The 14,360-nt window shown below is 39.9% G+C and overlaps 1 protein-coding gene across 1 annotated transcript in view; it reads left to right on the forward strand.

Annotated features, from left to right (window-relative positions):
- Positions 1-712: 712 nt before the first annotated feature.
- The window catches only part of cfap65 (cilia and flagella associated protein 65), a 56,490-nt gene continuing 42,842 nt past the window's right edge, over positions 713-14,360 (forward strand). Inside the window, exons 1-5 of the mRNA XM_082966906.1 lie at positions 713-815; positions 4,128-4,204; positions 5,688-5,872; positions 9,151-9,253; positions 12,333-12,545. Coding sequence (XP_082823032.1) covers positions 4,130-4,204; positions 5,688-5,872; positions 9,151-9,253; positions 12,333-12,545 — 576 coding nt within the window. The 5' untranslated portion in view covers positions 713-815; positions 4,128-4,129. The remainder of the gene's footprint in view (positions 816-4,127; positions 4,205-5,687; positions 5,873-9,150; positions 9,254-12,332; positions 12,546-14,360) is intronic.

Consider the following 14,360-nt stretch of genomic DNA (forward strand, 5'->3'; position numbering starts at 1 on the left):
TATGAAATACATAGGCAGATTTACTGATGGTCAAATAATTAAGTTGAGGAAGGGGAAGTAAAATAATAATTTCCTTATGGTGATGTCACGAAACCCATTTAATTTGTGTTAAAGTAAATGACATTTTGTCCGAAGTCCTAATGGAGCTTTTATGAGCGCAGTGATTTAAAAATGACTCCTAAAAGGTATTTTGTATGTCTTCACCACAGGGTATCCACCATAGAAGTACATTTTACATATGCTCTTATCCAGAGCAACTTACAGTAGTGAATGCATACATTTCATACCCCATACTGGTCCCCCGTGGGAATCGAACCCACAACCCTGGCATTGCAAACACCATGCTCTACCAACTGAGCCACACAGGACCGTAGAATGAGATTATATTTCTATTACCTCCACTCTTCAACAAAAGGTTTTATTTTGGGGGGATTGAATGCTTTCCTCTTCTTTCCTCGCATATGGAGGTCATGAGTTGTCAACTCATTCATATATTTTTTCCCCCTCATACATAAGGAAAATTCACATATTTTTTAAATTGCACCTATAGGCTGTGTCTGTTTGAAGACTTGCAAAGCCTATGTACAAGAGATTCTTTATGACCCGCAGCAGAAATTGTGCTAAAAATGACTAACGCGTGTCGGGAAAACGAAGGAAAATTGTCCCTCTCCGTTTGCCGTCGTTACCATAGAGACGGAAACAATTATTTCTATGGAAACTGGAGCGTGGATGACTACCGTTGCTCTTAGCACTGGATAAATAGTGAATGAAATGTCAAAACTGATGTTTATTTCATAATATTACATTTGAATGAGGTAAGGAAGTGTCATATTTAAGATAACATGAAGAGCAAAATGGCTGTCATTCTCAATCAAAAATGTAGCTAGTTGTTGCGATTCTTACTTCCTAACGTTAGCTAGCTAGAGGTTATGGTGCTTTCAAGACCACTGGGAACTCGGATAAAAACGAGGTCAAATCACGATTTCGGTGATCTTTAGGTTGGAAATTCGGAACTCTACTTGTAGTTCCGAATTGGATGACCGTTATAAACGATTTTTCCCAGTCGGAGCTTGTTCTTTTTTGTGAGTTTCCAGTTGTCTTGAACGCACTGGAAGTCGAAAGTTGTAGATTTCCCAGTTGTTTTGAATGCGGCATTTGCCCATCTCAATCTAGTGCCCAACTCGATTGTTGCGCAACTGAGTCCGTCGTCCTGATGAGCCCTTCCCAGCTAGTTTATGTTGGATAGCTGGCAACAAAAACAGCATGGCACTAGTTAAAACTTGTAAAAGAAAGTGACGTTTATTTAAATGGGCGAAATAACTTGTAGTATAGGTCACCATGTCCAATTTGTTCCATCCCACTTGATTGTTTATCTCGAGTAGCCTACCGAGCCTAATAACGTGTAGCCTAATATTGGTCACGGTGATACAGTCCACTGCTCAGAGGGGAGACAGCATGAGGCACTTGTCTTTCACTCCCGCTTGTCTCAGTAAGGAGAGAGAAGTCACTAGATACTGGCTTCACTACCAGACCAGGGTGACAGCTACGGCATTAACGTCTAATGTTTGTAAAACAATATATATATATATAAATAAAAGTGTAATTGTTATATAATTACTCCAATAAAAACGGTATGATTCTGAACACACAAGTCCAAATTTCGGCAGAAAAGTTCAAACATTTTGCTGAAGTTTCTATCCATAAGCGTAACATAGCATGCTAGGAAGGGCTCATCCGGACGACTAAACCGGGTGGCCACCTAGCGTATGTTTTAGCCTCGTACTAACCATGCTAAAGTCGCGAATTGACATTATATCAGGTCAGTTCCTATAAGGCTAAATCCGTAATACCGTATATCCTCGCCCCCACAGTTCACTCATATGGTGCTTTCAAGACAACCGGGAACTCGTGAAAAAACTAGGTAAAATCATGACGCCCGTTATCTTCAGGTCGGAAGAAACGTTATTTTTTCCATTCGGAGCTTGTTTTTTCCCTTAGTTCCCAGGTGTCTTGAACACACTGAAGTGGAAAGTCTGAGATTTCCCAGTTGTGAACGCGGCAATAGCACCAACAATCGGATGCATCCGGTTTTCAACAATACTGTTAGAGAGGAAGAGGAGACAGATAATTTACTCTGGCCAGAAATATGCCTGTGTGAGATAAACCCCTTTTTTTTGCATGGAGGTCTATTACAGATTGTCCAATTTACTTGGGGCTTATTTGATCGAATAAGTTTTGTAATGTTTACGCTGTTACAAATGTACTGATATTAGTGGATGGACGTGGCATTCCGGCAACTTTGAGGGGGGAAAAATGACTTAGTTGTGTCCAAGGTGTATTCACTTTGCTTGACCGTTTGCTATGTTGCGGAACGGTTTGTAATGAACTACACATTTCCTCAAAACATTCTTGAACAAACTTTTGAGATAAGTTTCTTCCCATTTGGTGGCTGTGTGACTTGAATCAATCAGTGGGATGTATTTTAAAGGACAGTAGCCATGCTGACAGCGTTCCCCAAACCCTTCCAGCTACGTGAGGTTTCGTAGTGCTTAAGTTGTTATGAGTGTGCTGTATGGAGGTCAACCCCAAAAAATGTTATGGCTTATTTGCTACGTGAGGTTTATTCGAATAGAAGTTTCGTAGTGCTTAAGTTGTTATGAGTGTGCTGATAGAACTAGGACACGTGGGAGAAACAAACCTTTATATCGCAGTTGTCTCTAGATGTCTATGCATATTCATGAAATGAGGCTAGTAGCATAGCATCTCACTCTCTTAAGTACAGGCGCCAAAAAAATGATTACGATAATGAGATATATTCACCAATACAAAGAAAGGCTAGGCAGCCCTCCATGCCGCTTCGTGGACAACGACTCCTATTGTTAGAGAGGAGAGACATGTAATCTTAGTTAAATAAATGAATACATCTTCTCAGTATATCCATAATCTTTGCTTCAGTCACTGACAACATGTATTTCAATTGTTAGGACGGTCTCTCGGCTATCTTTTCAATATAATACATTGTATTTGATACAGCTAAATTCAACCTAGCTTCCTTTTCCGCCTGCTAAATGACGGTTACACTCATAGCCACTGTAGATTTTATGTGCTGCTATTTGTCTAGCTAACAAGCTTGTGGTGAAAATATACAAATAGTATTGCCTTAAGTGTTTGCCAACAATTTAGTTTGTTTTGTAATATCAGCAGCATGACGTTGTAAAATAGCATACACCTTGTGGTTTGACCAATCAGAAAATTGCAGTCATTAGTTACAGAAATGTGGACAGACTGCATAAGTAACATGAAACACTCCTACAGCTTATTCCCCCCCCCCCCCCCCCCAATGCCAACTTGCCAAGTCATATAGAAAAAGCAAGGGAATGAATGTCAACTTGCCAAGTCATATAGAAAAAGCAAGGGAATGAATGTCGACTTGCCAAGTCATATAGAAAAAGCAAGGGAATGAATGTCGACTTGCCAAGTCATATAGAAAAAGCAAGGGAATGAATGTCGACTTGCCAAGTCATATAGAAAAAGCAAGGGAATGAATGTCGACTTGCCTAGTCATAGAAAAAGCAAGGGAATGAATGTCGACTTGCCAAGTCATATAGAAAAAGCAAGGGAATGAATGTCGACTTGCCTAGTCATAGAAAAAGCAAGGGAATGAATGTCGACTTGCCAAGTCATATAGAAAAAGCAAGGGAATGAATGTCGACTTGCCTAGTCATATAGAAAAAGCAAGGGAATGAATGTCGACTTGCCTAGTCATAGAAAAAGCAAGGGAATGAATGTCGACTTGCCTAGTCATAGAAAAAGCAAGGGAATGAATGTCGGGGGCAAACATCCCCAGGCTGTTTTGCTGACGATAAGGAAGAAACATATCATCGATTTTTTTGCTACTGGGGTACATCTGAATGTCGACAGGAATCCATAGACTACTTCTAATAACAAGAGTTTTTTAGTATTTTTATTTTTTAACATTAATTGTATTTTTGTATTATTCAAATGACGGTGAATACAGCCGTAATGGTGAACTTGGGTTGTACATTGGTTATGTAATAACCTAACCTATGCAGAATAACTTGCTACCTATGCATTATGGGTGCTGTTCATTATATCTTTCTTCCCAGAGATGTTGGCTGAGGTTCCAGGGAACCCTCTAAGCTCTGGCCCCCTCTGGACAGCCACCTGTGGTAAAGATGAAAAGGTAGGAAGTAATAAAACAGTCATTCAACTATATTTAAAAAAAAAAAGTAAACTTTTATTTATCTAGGCAAGTCAGTTAAGAATAAATTCTTATTTACAATGACGGTCTAGGAACAGTTAGTTAACTGCCTTGTTCAGGGGCAGAACGACAGATCTTGACTTTGTCAGCTCGGGGATTCGATCATGCAACCTTTCGGTTACTAGTCCAACACTCTAACCACTAGGCTACCTGCCGCCCCTACACTCTAACCACTAGGCTACCTGCCGCCCCTACACTCTAACCACTAGACTACCTGCCGCCCCTACACTCTAACCACTAGGCTACCTGCCACCCCTACACTCTAACCACTAGACTACCTGCCGGCCCTACACTCTAACCACTAGGCTACCTGCCGCCCCTACACTCTAACCACTAGGCTACCTGCCACCCCTACACTCTAACCACTAGACTACCTGCCACCCCTACACTCTAACCACTAGGCTACCTGCCGCCCCTACACTCTAACCACTAGGCTACCTGCCGCCCCTACACTCTAACCACTAGGCTACCTGCCGCCCCTACACTCTAACCACTAGGCTACCTGCCTCCCCTACACTCTAACCACTAGGCTACCTGCCGCCCCTACACTCTAACCACTAGGCTACCTGCCGCCCCTACACTCTAACCACTAGGCTACCTGCCGCCCCTACACTCTAACCACTAGGCTACCTGCCGCCCCTACACTCTAACCACTAGGCTACCTGCCGCCCCTACACTCTAACCACTAGGCTACCTGCCGCCCCTACACTCTAACCACTAGGCTACCTGCCGCCCCACACTCTAACCACTAGGCTACCTGCCGCCCCTACACTCTAACCACTAGGCTACCTGCCGCCCCTACACTCTAACCACTAGGCTACCTGCCGCCCCTACACTCTAACCACTAGGCTACCTGCCGCCCCTACACTCTAACCACTAGGCTACCTGCCGCCCCTACACTCTAACCACTAGGCTACCTGCCGCCCCTACACTCTAACCACTAGGCTACCTGCCGCCCCTACACTCTAACCACTAGGCTACCTGCCGCCCCTACACTCTAACCACTAGGCTAACTCCTGCCCCTAAATTAGTTTAAGAGCAATTAGTTGCTGTTAATACCATATTAGTTTTTTATTAATTGAATGCCAATGAGTCAGACTTACAGCGGGAAGCTCTTTTACTATAGCTCATGCTGACGATGCTTTGACTTAAAGCTACTCAAACAGCTCCCTCTGGTGGCAATATGCACACACAACAGGTAGGGACACTCCTTCCCTATCATTACAGTCATCACTGTGTAGCAGGCTTTTATGGTCCCCTTGTATATGGAATCCATGTCACTCTTATTCTGCCGAGGGCTTTTGCCTCTTGCCAGGAGATCCCCATTTTACTGAGTTATTGAAGTGTAATGTCTGCAGTTATCTTTAGTCCATTTGTCTCTGTGTCTCCCTCTCTGTGACCCCAGGGCCCAGGCCTAACCCTGCAGCGGTCAAGGGATGCCCAGAGGAAGATGTCCTCCCAGCGTTGCTGCTTCCTAGGGGTAGAGACCTGGGCAGAGCTGAAGTGGGAGGACTGGGAGCTGGGAGGGGAGTTCACTAAGACCCTGCTGCTGAAGAACATCCATAGTAAACTACAGAAACTACGTTTCAGGTGAGTCTGGTGTCAGGGATTATTTCTCTAGAGTTGGATCTGAAGTGGCATCCTATTCCCTATGTAGTGCACTTCTTTTGGCCAGAGACTCATGGGGCCAGAGCCAGATGTAGTACACTACATGCTCAGCAGGATTTCAGAGTTTCTCTTAAAAATGTAACGTGTTACGATGAACATACTTTTTTGATGCATTAATTCCGCATAGTTACAGGATTAATTCCGCATAGTTACAGGATTAATTCCGCATAGTTACAGGATTAATTCCCGCGTGGTGACAGGGTTAATTCCGCATAGTTACAGGATTAATTCCCGCGTGGTGACAGGGTTAATTCCGCATAGTTACAGGATTAATTCCCGCGTGGTGACAGGGTTAATTCCGCGTGGTTACAGGATTAATTCCGCGTGGTTACAGGGTTAATTCCGCGTTGTTACAGAGTTAATTCCGCGTAGTTACAGGATTAATTCCGCGTGGTTACAGGGTTAATTCCGCGTGGTTACAGGGTTAATTCTGCGTGGTTACAGGATTAATTCTGCGTGGTTACAGGATTAATTCCGCGTGGTTACAGAGTTAATTACGCTTGGGTCACAGGGATAAATTCCGCGTGGTTACAGGATTAATTCCTCATGGTTACAGGGTTAATTCTGCGTGGTTACAGGGTTAATTCAGTGTGTTTACAGGATTAATTCCTCACGGTTACAGGATTAATTCCGTGTGGTTACAGGATTAATTCCGCGTGGTTACGGGATTAATTTCGCGTGGTTACAGGATTAAAACAGGAACAAGTCAAAGGTTAACAGTTTAGGCATTGATTCAGAGTGGTTACGGTTAGGGCTATGGTTTTGGGGAAGGTTTCAAACTAAATAGTACATAATGACATGATATTACCATCAGGTGTCATCAGTATTCACAGCATTCTCTCGTCTTGTTAGAGCATTGTGAACTGCTGTAGTGCATTGGTCAGAGCAGCGCCTTTCGGGCTCTGATCGTCATCAGTTTGTGCCCAGTGCTGGACAATTGTTTTAATTTTTTTGTGAGTGCCGAGGAAGGCATATATCAACGTTCTCTGGACCTTGATAACACGTTCTCTGGACCTTTATAAAACGTTCTCTGGACCTTTATAGCACGTTCTCTGGACCTTTATAACACGTTCTCTGGACCTTTATAGCACGTTCTCTGGACCTTTATAGCATGTTCTCTGGACCTTTATAACACATTCTCTGGACCTTAATAAAACGTTCTCTGGACCTTTATAGCACGTTCTCTGGACCTTAATAAAACGTTCTCTGGACCTTTATAGAACGTTCTCTGGACCTTTATAACACGTTCTCTGGACCTTAATAAAACGTTTTCTGGACCTTTATAAAACGTTCTCTGGACCTTTATAAAACGTTCTCTGGACCTTTATAGAACGTTCTCTGGACCTTTATAACACGTTCTCTGGATCTTTATAACACGTTCTCTGGACCTTTATAGAACGTCCAAACTTTCTAGTGGTTAGAGCGTTGGACCAGTAACCGAAAGATTGCCTACTTTTGACTACTTTAGTACACATATAAGTGAATTTGTCCCAATACTTTTGGTCCCCTTAAATGGGAGGACTAAACTAATTTCTAAACCATTTACCCGATTTGCACTTTAACCTCATAGTCATGGTATAATTTCAAATCAAAAGTGCTGGAGTACAGAACCAAAACAACAAAACATATCACTGTCAGAGGGCACTGTTTATACAGTGCCTTGGAAAGTATTCAGACCTCTTCCCTTTTTCCACATTTTGTTACGGTACAGTCTTATTCTAAAATTGATTTAAAAAAATGTATCCTCAGCAATTACACACAATACCCCCAAATATATATATATGTTTTTAAATAACTTATTAACATAAGTATTCAGACACAAAACTGTGGTCAAGTGCATCCTGTTCCATTGATTTTGATTTTTTTCTTTTGATCATCCTTGAGATGTTTCTACAACTTGATTGGAGTCCACCTGTGGTAAATTCAATTGATTGGACATGATTTGGAAGGGCACACACCTGCCTATATAAGCTCCCACAGTTGACAATGCATGTCAGGGTAAAAACCAAGCCATGAGGTCAAAGGAATTGTCCGTAGAGCTCAGAGAGAGGATTGTGTCGAGGCACAGATCTGAGGCACAGATCTGGGGAAGGCTACCATTGAAGGTCCCCAAGAACACAGTGGCCTCCATCATTCTTAAATGGAAGATGTTTGCAACCACCAAGACTCTTCCTAGAGCTGGTCACCCGGCCAACTGAGCAATCGGGGGAGAAGGGCCTTGGTCAGGGTGGTGACCAAGAACCCGATGGTCACTCTGACAGAGCTCTAGAGTTCCTCTGTAGAGATGGGAGAACCTTCTAGAAGGACAACCATCTCTGCAGCACTCCACCAATCAGGTCTTTATGTTAGAGTGGCCAGACGGAAGCCACTCCTCAGTAAAAGGTACATTCTAGCCTGCTTGGAGTTTGCCAAAAGCCACCTAAAGACTCTCAGACCATGAGAAACAAGATTTCCTAGTCTGATGAACTATTTGGCCTGAATGCGAAGCGTCACGTCTGGAGGAAACCTGGCACCATCCCTACGGTGAAGCATGGTGGTGGCAGCATCATGCTGTGGGATGTTTTTCAGTGGCAGGGATTGGGAGACTAGTCAGGATCGAGGGAAACCTGAAAACATGCTCCAGAGCACTCAGGACCTCAGACTCGGGTGAAGGTTCACCTTCCATCAGGACAAGGACCCTAAGCACACAGCCAAGACAACGCAGGAGTGGCTTCGGGACAAGTCTCTGAATGTCCTTGAGTGGCCCAGCCAGAGCCCGGACTTCAACCTGATTGAACATCTCTGGAGAGACCTGAAAATAGCTGTGCAGCGATGCTCCCTATCCAACCTGACAGAGCTTGAGAGGCTCTGCAGAGAAGAATGGGAGAAACTCCCCAAATACAGGTGTGCCAAGCTTGTAGCGACATGCCCAAGAAGACTTGAGGCTGTAATCGCTGCCATGGGTGCTTCAACAAAGTACTGAGTAAAGGGTCTGAATACTTATGTAAATGTAGTTTCCAAAAACGTGTTTTTGCTTTGTCATTATGCGGTATTGATGAGGGGAAAAAAACAATTTAATCAGTTTTAGAATAAGGTTGTAACCTAACAAAATGTGGAAAAAGTCAAGGGAGTCTGAATACTTTCCGAAGGCACTGTAATTCTTCCTTGATGTTTGATGAAACAGCATAATGTGTGGTAACATTTTGTTTGTTTTTCCCCAGGCCTCCTGTGTCAAAGTTCTTCACCACCCTGTTTCCTCAGATCATCACTCTGAGTCCTGGAACGTCTTTTTCTCTTCCTGTTACATTCCGCCCCCTTGATAGGGTAATAACCATAGACATTAAAACCAGTGGATACTGGTAGCGCTGACGTAGTTCCACGTATTCCTATGGAAACCTCCAGATGGCGCATGAAGCCGGAAGTATTTGAATTTGAAGCACACAAAATTGCTCAATAGGGCTGAATGGCACCAAAATATTGCTAAGGATCATGGTCTATGTAGTCATTTTCATCATGCCTGAGAGAGCCTACTTGTAGCCTGCCGGCTCGTGATTGTTCTGTGTCAGCACGTAGTCCTGTGTGATGACATATGTAGTCAGAACGGATCACTATTTAATTAAATATCTAGTAGTCAGAATGGATCAGTATTTAATTAAATATCTAGTTGTCAGAATGGATCAGTATTTAATAAATATCTAGTAGTCAGAATGGATCAGTATTTAATAAATATCTAGTAGTCAGAATGGATCAGTATTTAATTAAATATCTAGTTGTCAGAATGGATCAGTATTTAATTAAATATCTAGTAGTCAGAATGGATCAGTATTTAATTAAATATCTAGTTGTCAGAATGGATCAGTATTTAATAAATATCTAGTAGTCAGAATGGATCAGTATTTAATAAATATCTAGTAGTCAGAATGGATCACTATTTAATTAAATATCTAGTAGTCAGAATGAATCAGTATTTAATTAAATATCTAGTTGTCAGAATGGATCAGTATTTAATTAAATATCTAGTAGTCAGAATGGATCAGTATTTAATTAAATATCTAGTAGTCAGAATGGATCAGTATTAAATTAAATATCTAGTAGTCAGAATGGATCAGTATTTAATTAAGTATCTAGTAGTCAGAATGGATCAGTATTTAATTAAATATCTAGTAGTCAGAATGGATCAGTATTTAATTAAATATCTTGTAGTCAGAATGGATCACTATTTAATTAAATATCTAGTAGTCAGAATGGATCAGTATTAAATTAAATATCTAGTAGTCGGAATGGATCAGTATTTAATTAAGTATCTAGTAGTCAGAATGGATCAGTATTTAATTAAATATCTAGTAGTCAGAATGGATCAGTATTTAATTAAATATCTTGTAGTCAGAATGGATCACTATTTAATTAAGTATCTAGTAGTCAGAATGGATCACTATTTAATTAAATATCTAGTAGTCAGAATGGATCAGTATTTAATTAAATATCTAGTAGTCAGAATGGATCACTATTTAATTAAATATCTAGTAGTCAGAATGGATCAGTATTTAATTAAATATCTAGTAGTCAGAATGGATCAGTATTTAATTAAATATCTAGTTGTCAGAATGAATCAGTATTTAATTAAATATCTAGTAGTCAGAATGGATCACTATTTAATTAAATATTTAGTTGACAGAATGAATCAGTATTTAATTAAATATCTAGTAGTCAGAATGGATCAATATTTAATTAAATATCTAGTAGTCAGAATGGATCAGTATTTAATTAAATATCTAGTAGTCAGAATGGATCAGTATTTAATTAAATATCTAGTAGTCAGAATGGATCAATATTTAATTAAATATCTAGTAGTCAGAATGGATCAGTATTTAATTAAATATCTAGTTGTCAGAATGGATCAATATTTAATTAAATATCTAGTTGTCAGAATGGATCACTATTTAATTAAATATCTAGTAGTCAGAATGGATCACTATTTAATTACATATCTAGTAGTCAGAATGGATCAGTATTTAATTAAATATCTAGTAGTCAGAATGTATCACTATTTAATTAAATATCTAGTAGTCAGAATGAATCAGTATTTAATTAAATATCTAGTAGTCAGAATTAATCAGTATTTAATTAAATATCTAGTAGTCAGAATGTATCACTATTTAATTAAATATCTAGTATTCAGAATGGATCCGTATTTAATTAAATATCTAGTAGTCAGAATGAATCAGTATTTAATTAAATATCTAGTAGTCAGAATGTATCAGTATTTAATTAAATATCTAGTAGTCAGAATGGATCAGTATTTAATTAAATATCTAGTTGTCAGAATGGATCAGTATTTAATTAAATATCTAGTAGTCAGAATGGATCAATATTTAATTAAATATCTAGTAGTCAGAATGGATCAGTATTTAATTAAATATCTAGTAGTCAGAATGTATCAGTATTTAATTAAATATCTAGTATGTCAGAATGGATCCGTATGTAATTAAGTATCTCCATTATATAGCGAACTTTAAAGTAATTCAAAATGTGGTCCGTTTTGGCGATCGTAAATTACATAGGCTTTCTAGGGCAGAGCAGGGCTTTTGGCACCCCTAGGTTTCTAAGCAGTACCGACCAGCAGAGCTCGTGACTTGGGGTTCCTGGTAATAACATGTATAATCCAGACTGGACACTGGCCTGGTAATAACACATGTATAATCCAGACTGGACACTGGTCAGGTAATAACGTTTATAATCCAGACTGGACACTGGCCTGGTAATAACATGTATAATCCAGACTGAACACTGGCCTGGTAATAACACATGTATAATCCAGACCGGACGCTGACCTGGTAATAACACATGTATAATCCAGACTGGACACTGGTCAGGTAATAACATGTATAATCCAGACTGGACACTGGCCTGGTAATAACATGTATAATCCAGACTGGACACTGGCCTGGTAATAACACATGTATAATCCCGACCGGACACTATCTTGGTAATTACATGTATAATCCAGACTGGACACTGGCCTGGTAATAACACATGTATAATCCGAGACTGGACACTGGCCTGGTAATAACACATGTATAATCCAGGACCGGACACTGGCCTGGTAATAACACATGTATAATCCAGACTGGACACTGGCCTGGTAATAACATGTATAATCCAGACTGGACACTGGCCTGGTAATAACATGTATAATCCAGACTGGAACACTGGCCTGGTAATAACATGTATAATCCAGACCCGGCACACTGGCCTGGTAATAACATGTATAATCCAGACTGAACACTGGCCTGGTAATAACATGTATAATCCAGACTGGACACTGGCCAGGTAATAACACATGTATAATCCAGACTGAACACTGGCCTGGTAATAATTTATGTGTCTGTTGTGTGTTGAGCAGTGTGAGTACCAGGACACCATAGAGTTCCACAGTAAAGATGGGTTGTTCCAGGTGTCTCTGAGGGCGACCATACCTCGCCATGCTCTGGACGTACCCGAGTCTGTCCTCCTACCCCCCTGTGCTGTTCTCCACCAATCACAGACCACCTTCATGTTCCGCAACGCCAGGCAAGCTACACTCACTATTATCACAGCAGTGGTTAAAGATAGGTTGGTTAATATTGGTTAAAGGTAGGCTGGTTAATATTGGTTAAAGGTAGGCTGGTTAATATTGGTTAAAGGTAGGCTGGTTAATATTGGTTAAAGATAGGTTGGTTAATATTGGTTAAAGGTAGGCTGGTTAATATTGGTTAAAGGTAGGTTGGTTAATATTGGTTAAAGGCAGGCTGGTTAATATTGGTTAAAGGTAGGCTGGTTAATATTGGTTAAAGGTAGGCTGGTTAATATTGGTTAAAGGTAGGCTGGTTAATATTGGTTAGAGATAGGTTGATTAATATTGGTTAAAGGTAGGCTGGTTAATATTGGTTAAAGGTAGGCTCGTTAATATTGGTTAAAGGTAGGCTGGTTAATATTGGTTAAAGGTAGGCTGGTTAATATTGGTTAAAGGTAGGTTGGTTAATATTGGTTAAAGGTAGGTTGGTTAATATTGGTTAAAGGTAGGCTGGTTAATATTGGTTAGAGATAGGATGGTTAATATTGGTTAAAGGTAGGTTGGTTAATATTGGTTAAAGGTAGGCTGGTTAATATTGGTTAAAGGTAGGCTGGTTAATATTAGTTAAAGGTAGGTTGGTTAGTTTGTGGTGGTTAAAGGTAGGCTGGTTAATATTGGTTAAAGGTATGTTGGTTAATATTAGTTAAAGGTAGGTTGGTTAGTTTGTGGTGGTTAAAGGTAGGCTGGTTAATATTGGTTAAAGGTATGTTGGTTAATATTAGTTAAAGGTAGGTTGGTTAATATTGGTTAAAGGTATGTTGGTTAATATTGGTTAAAGGTAGGCTGGTTAATATTGGTTAGAGATAGGTTGGTTAATATTGGTTAAAGATAGCTTGGTTAATATTGGTTAAAGGTAGGCTGGTTAATATTGGTTAAAGGTAGGCTGGTTAATATTGGTTAAAGGTAGGCTGGTTAATATTGGTTAGAGATAGGTTGGTTAATATTGGTTAGAGATAGGTTGGTTAATATTGGTTAAAGGTATGTTGGTTAATATTAGTTAAAGGTAGGTTGGTTAGTTCATGGTGGTTAAAGGTAGGTTGGTTAATGGTGGTTAAAAGTAGGCTGGTTAATATCAGTTAAAGGTAGGTTGGTTAGTTAATGGTGGTTAAAAGTAGGTTGGTTAATATCAGTTAAAGGTAGGTTGACTGATCACACTGTAAAGTGAGGGACATAAAGGTTGTCTGGGTTTTGGTGGAACAGTTGTTGCCAGTTTAGATACTCTGTGATGATACACATCTACCTAGTGGTTCTAGTGTCACGCCCACCCATCATCAACACACATGCTGTGCTTCTATTGGCTCTAGTCTGTCAGTACAGCTAGATACACTCACTGTTATCAAAGTATTGATCAATGATTGGTTCTGTCAGTAAGACTGTTATTAAAGTATTGATCAATGATAGCTTCTGTCAGTAAGACTGTTATCAAAGTATTGATCAATGATTGGTTCTATCAGTAAAACTGTTATCAAAGTATTGATCAGTGATAGGTTCTGTCAGTAAGACTGTTATCAAAGTATTGATCAATGATAGCTTCTGTCAGTAAGACTGTTATCAAAGTATTGATCAATGATTGGTTCTATCAGTAAAACTGTTATCAAAGTATTGATCAGTGATAGGTTCTGTCAGTAAGACTGTTATCAAAGTATTGATCAATGATAGGTTCTGTCCGTAAGACTGTTATCAAAATATTGATCAATGATTGGTTCTATCAGTAAAACTGTTATCAAAGTATTGATCAGTGATAGGTTCTGTCAGTAAGACTGTTATCAAAGTATTGATCAATGATTGGTTCTGTCAGTAAGACTGTTATCAAAGTAT

Source organism: Salmo salar, chromosome 21 (assembly GCF_965601325.2).
Source record: "Salmo salar chromosome 21, fSalSal1, whole genome shotgun sequence".
In the NCBI taxonomy this organism is placed as follows: domain Eukaryota; kingdom Metazoa; phylum Chordata; class Actinopteri; order Salmoniformes; family Salmonidae; genus Salmo; species Salmo salar.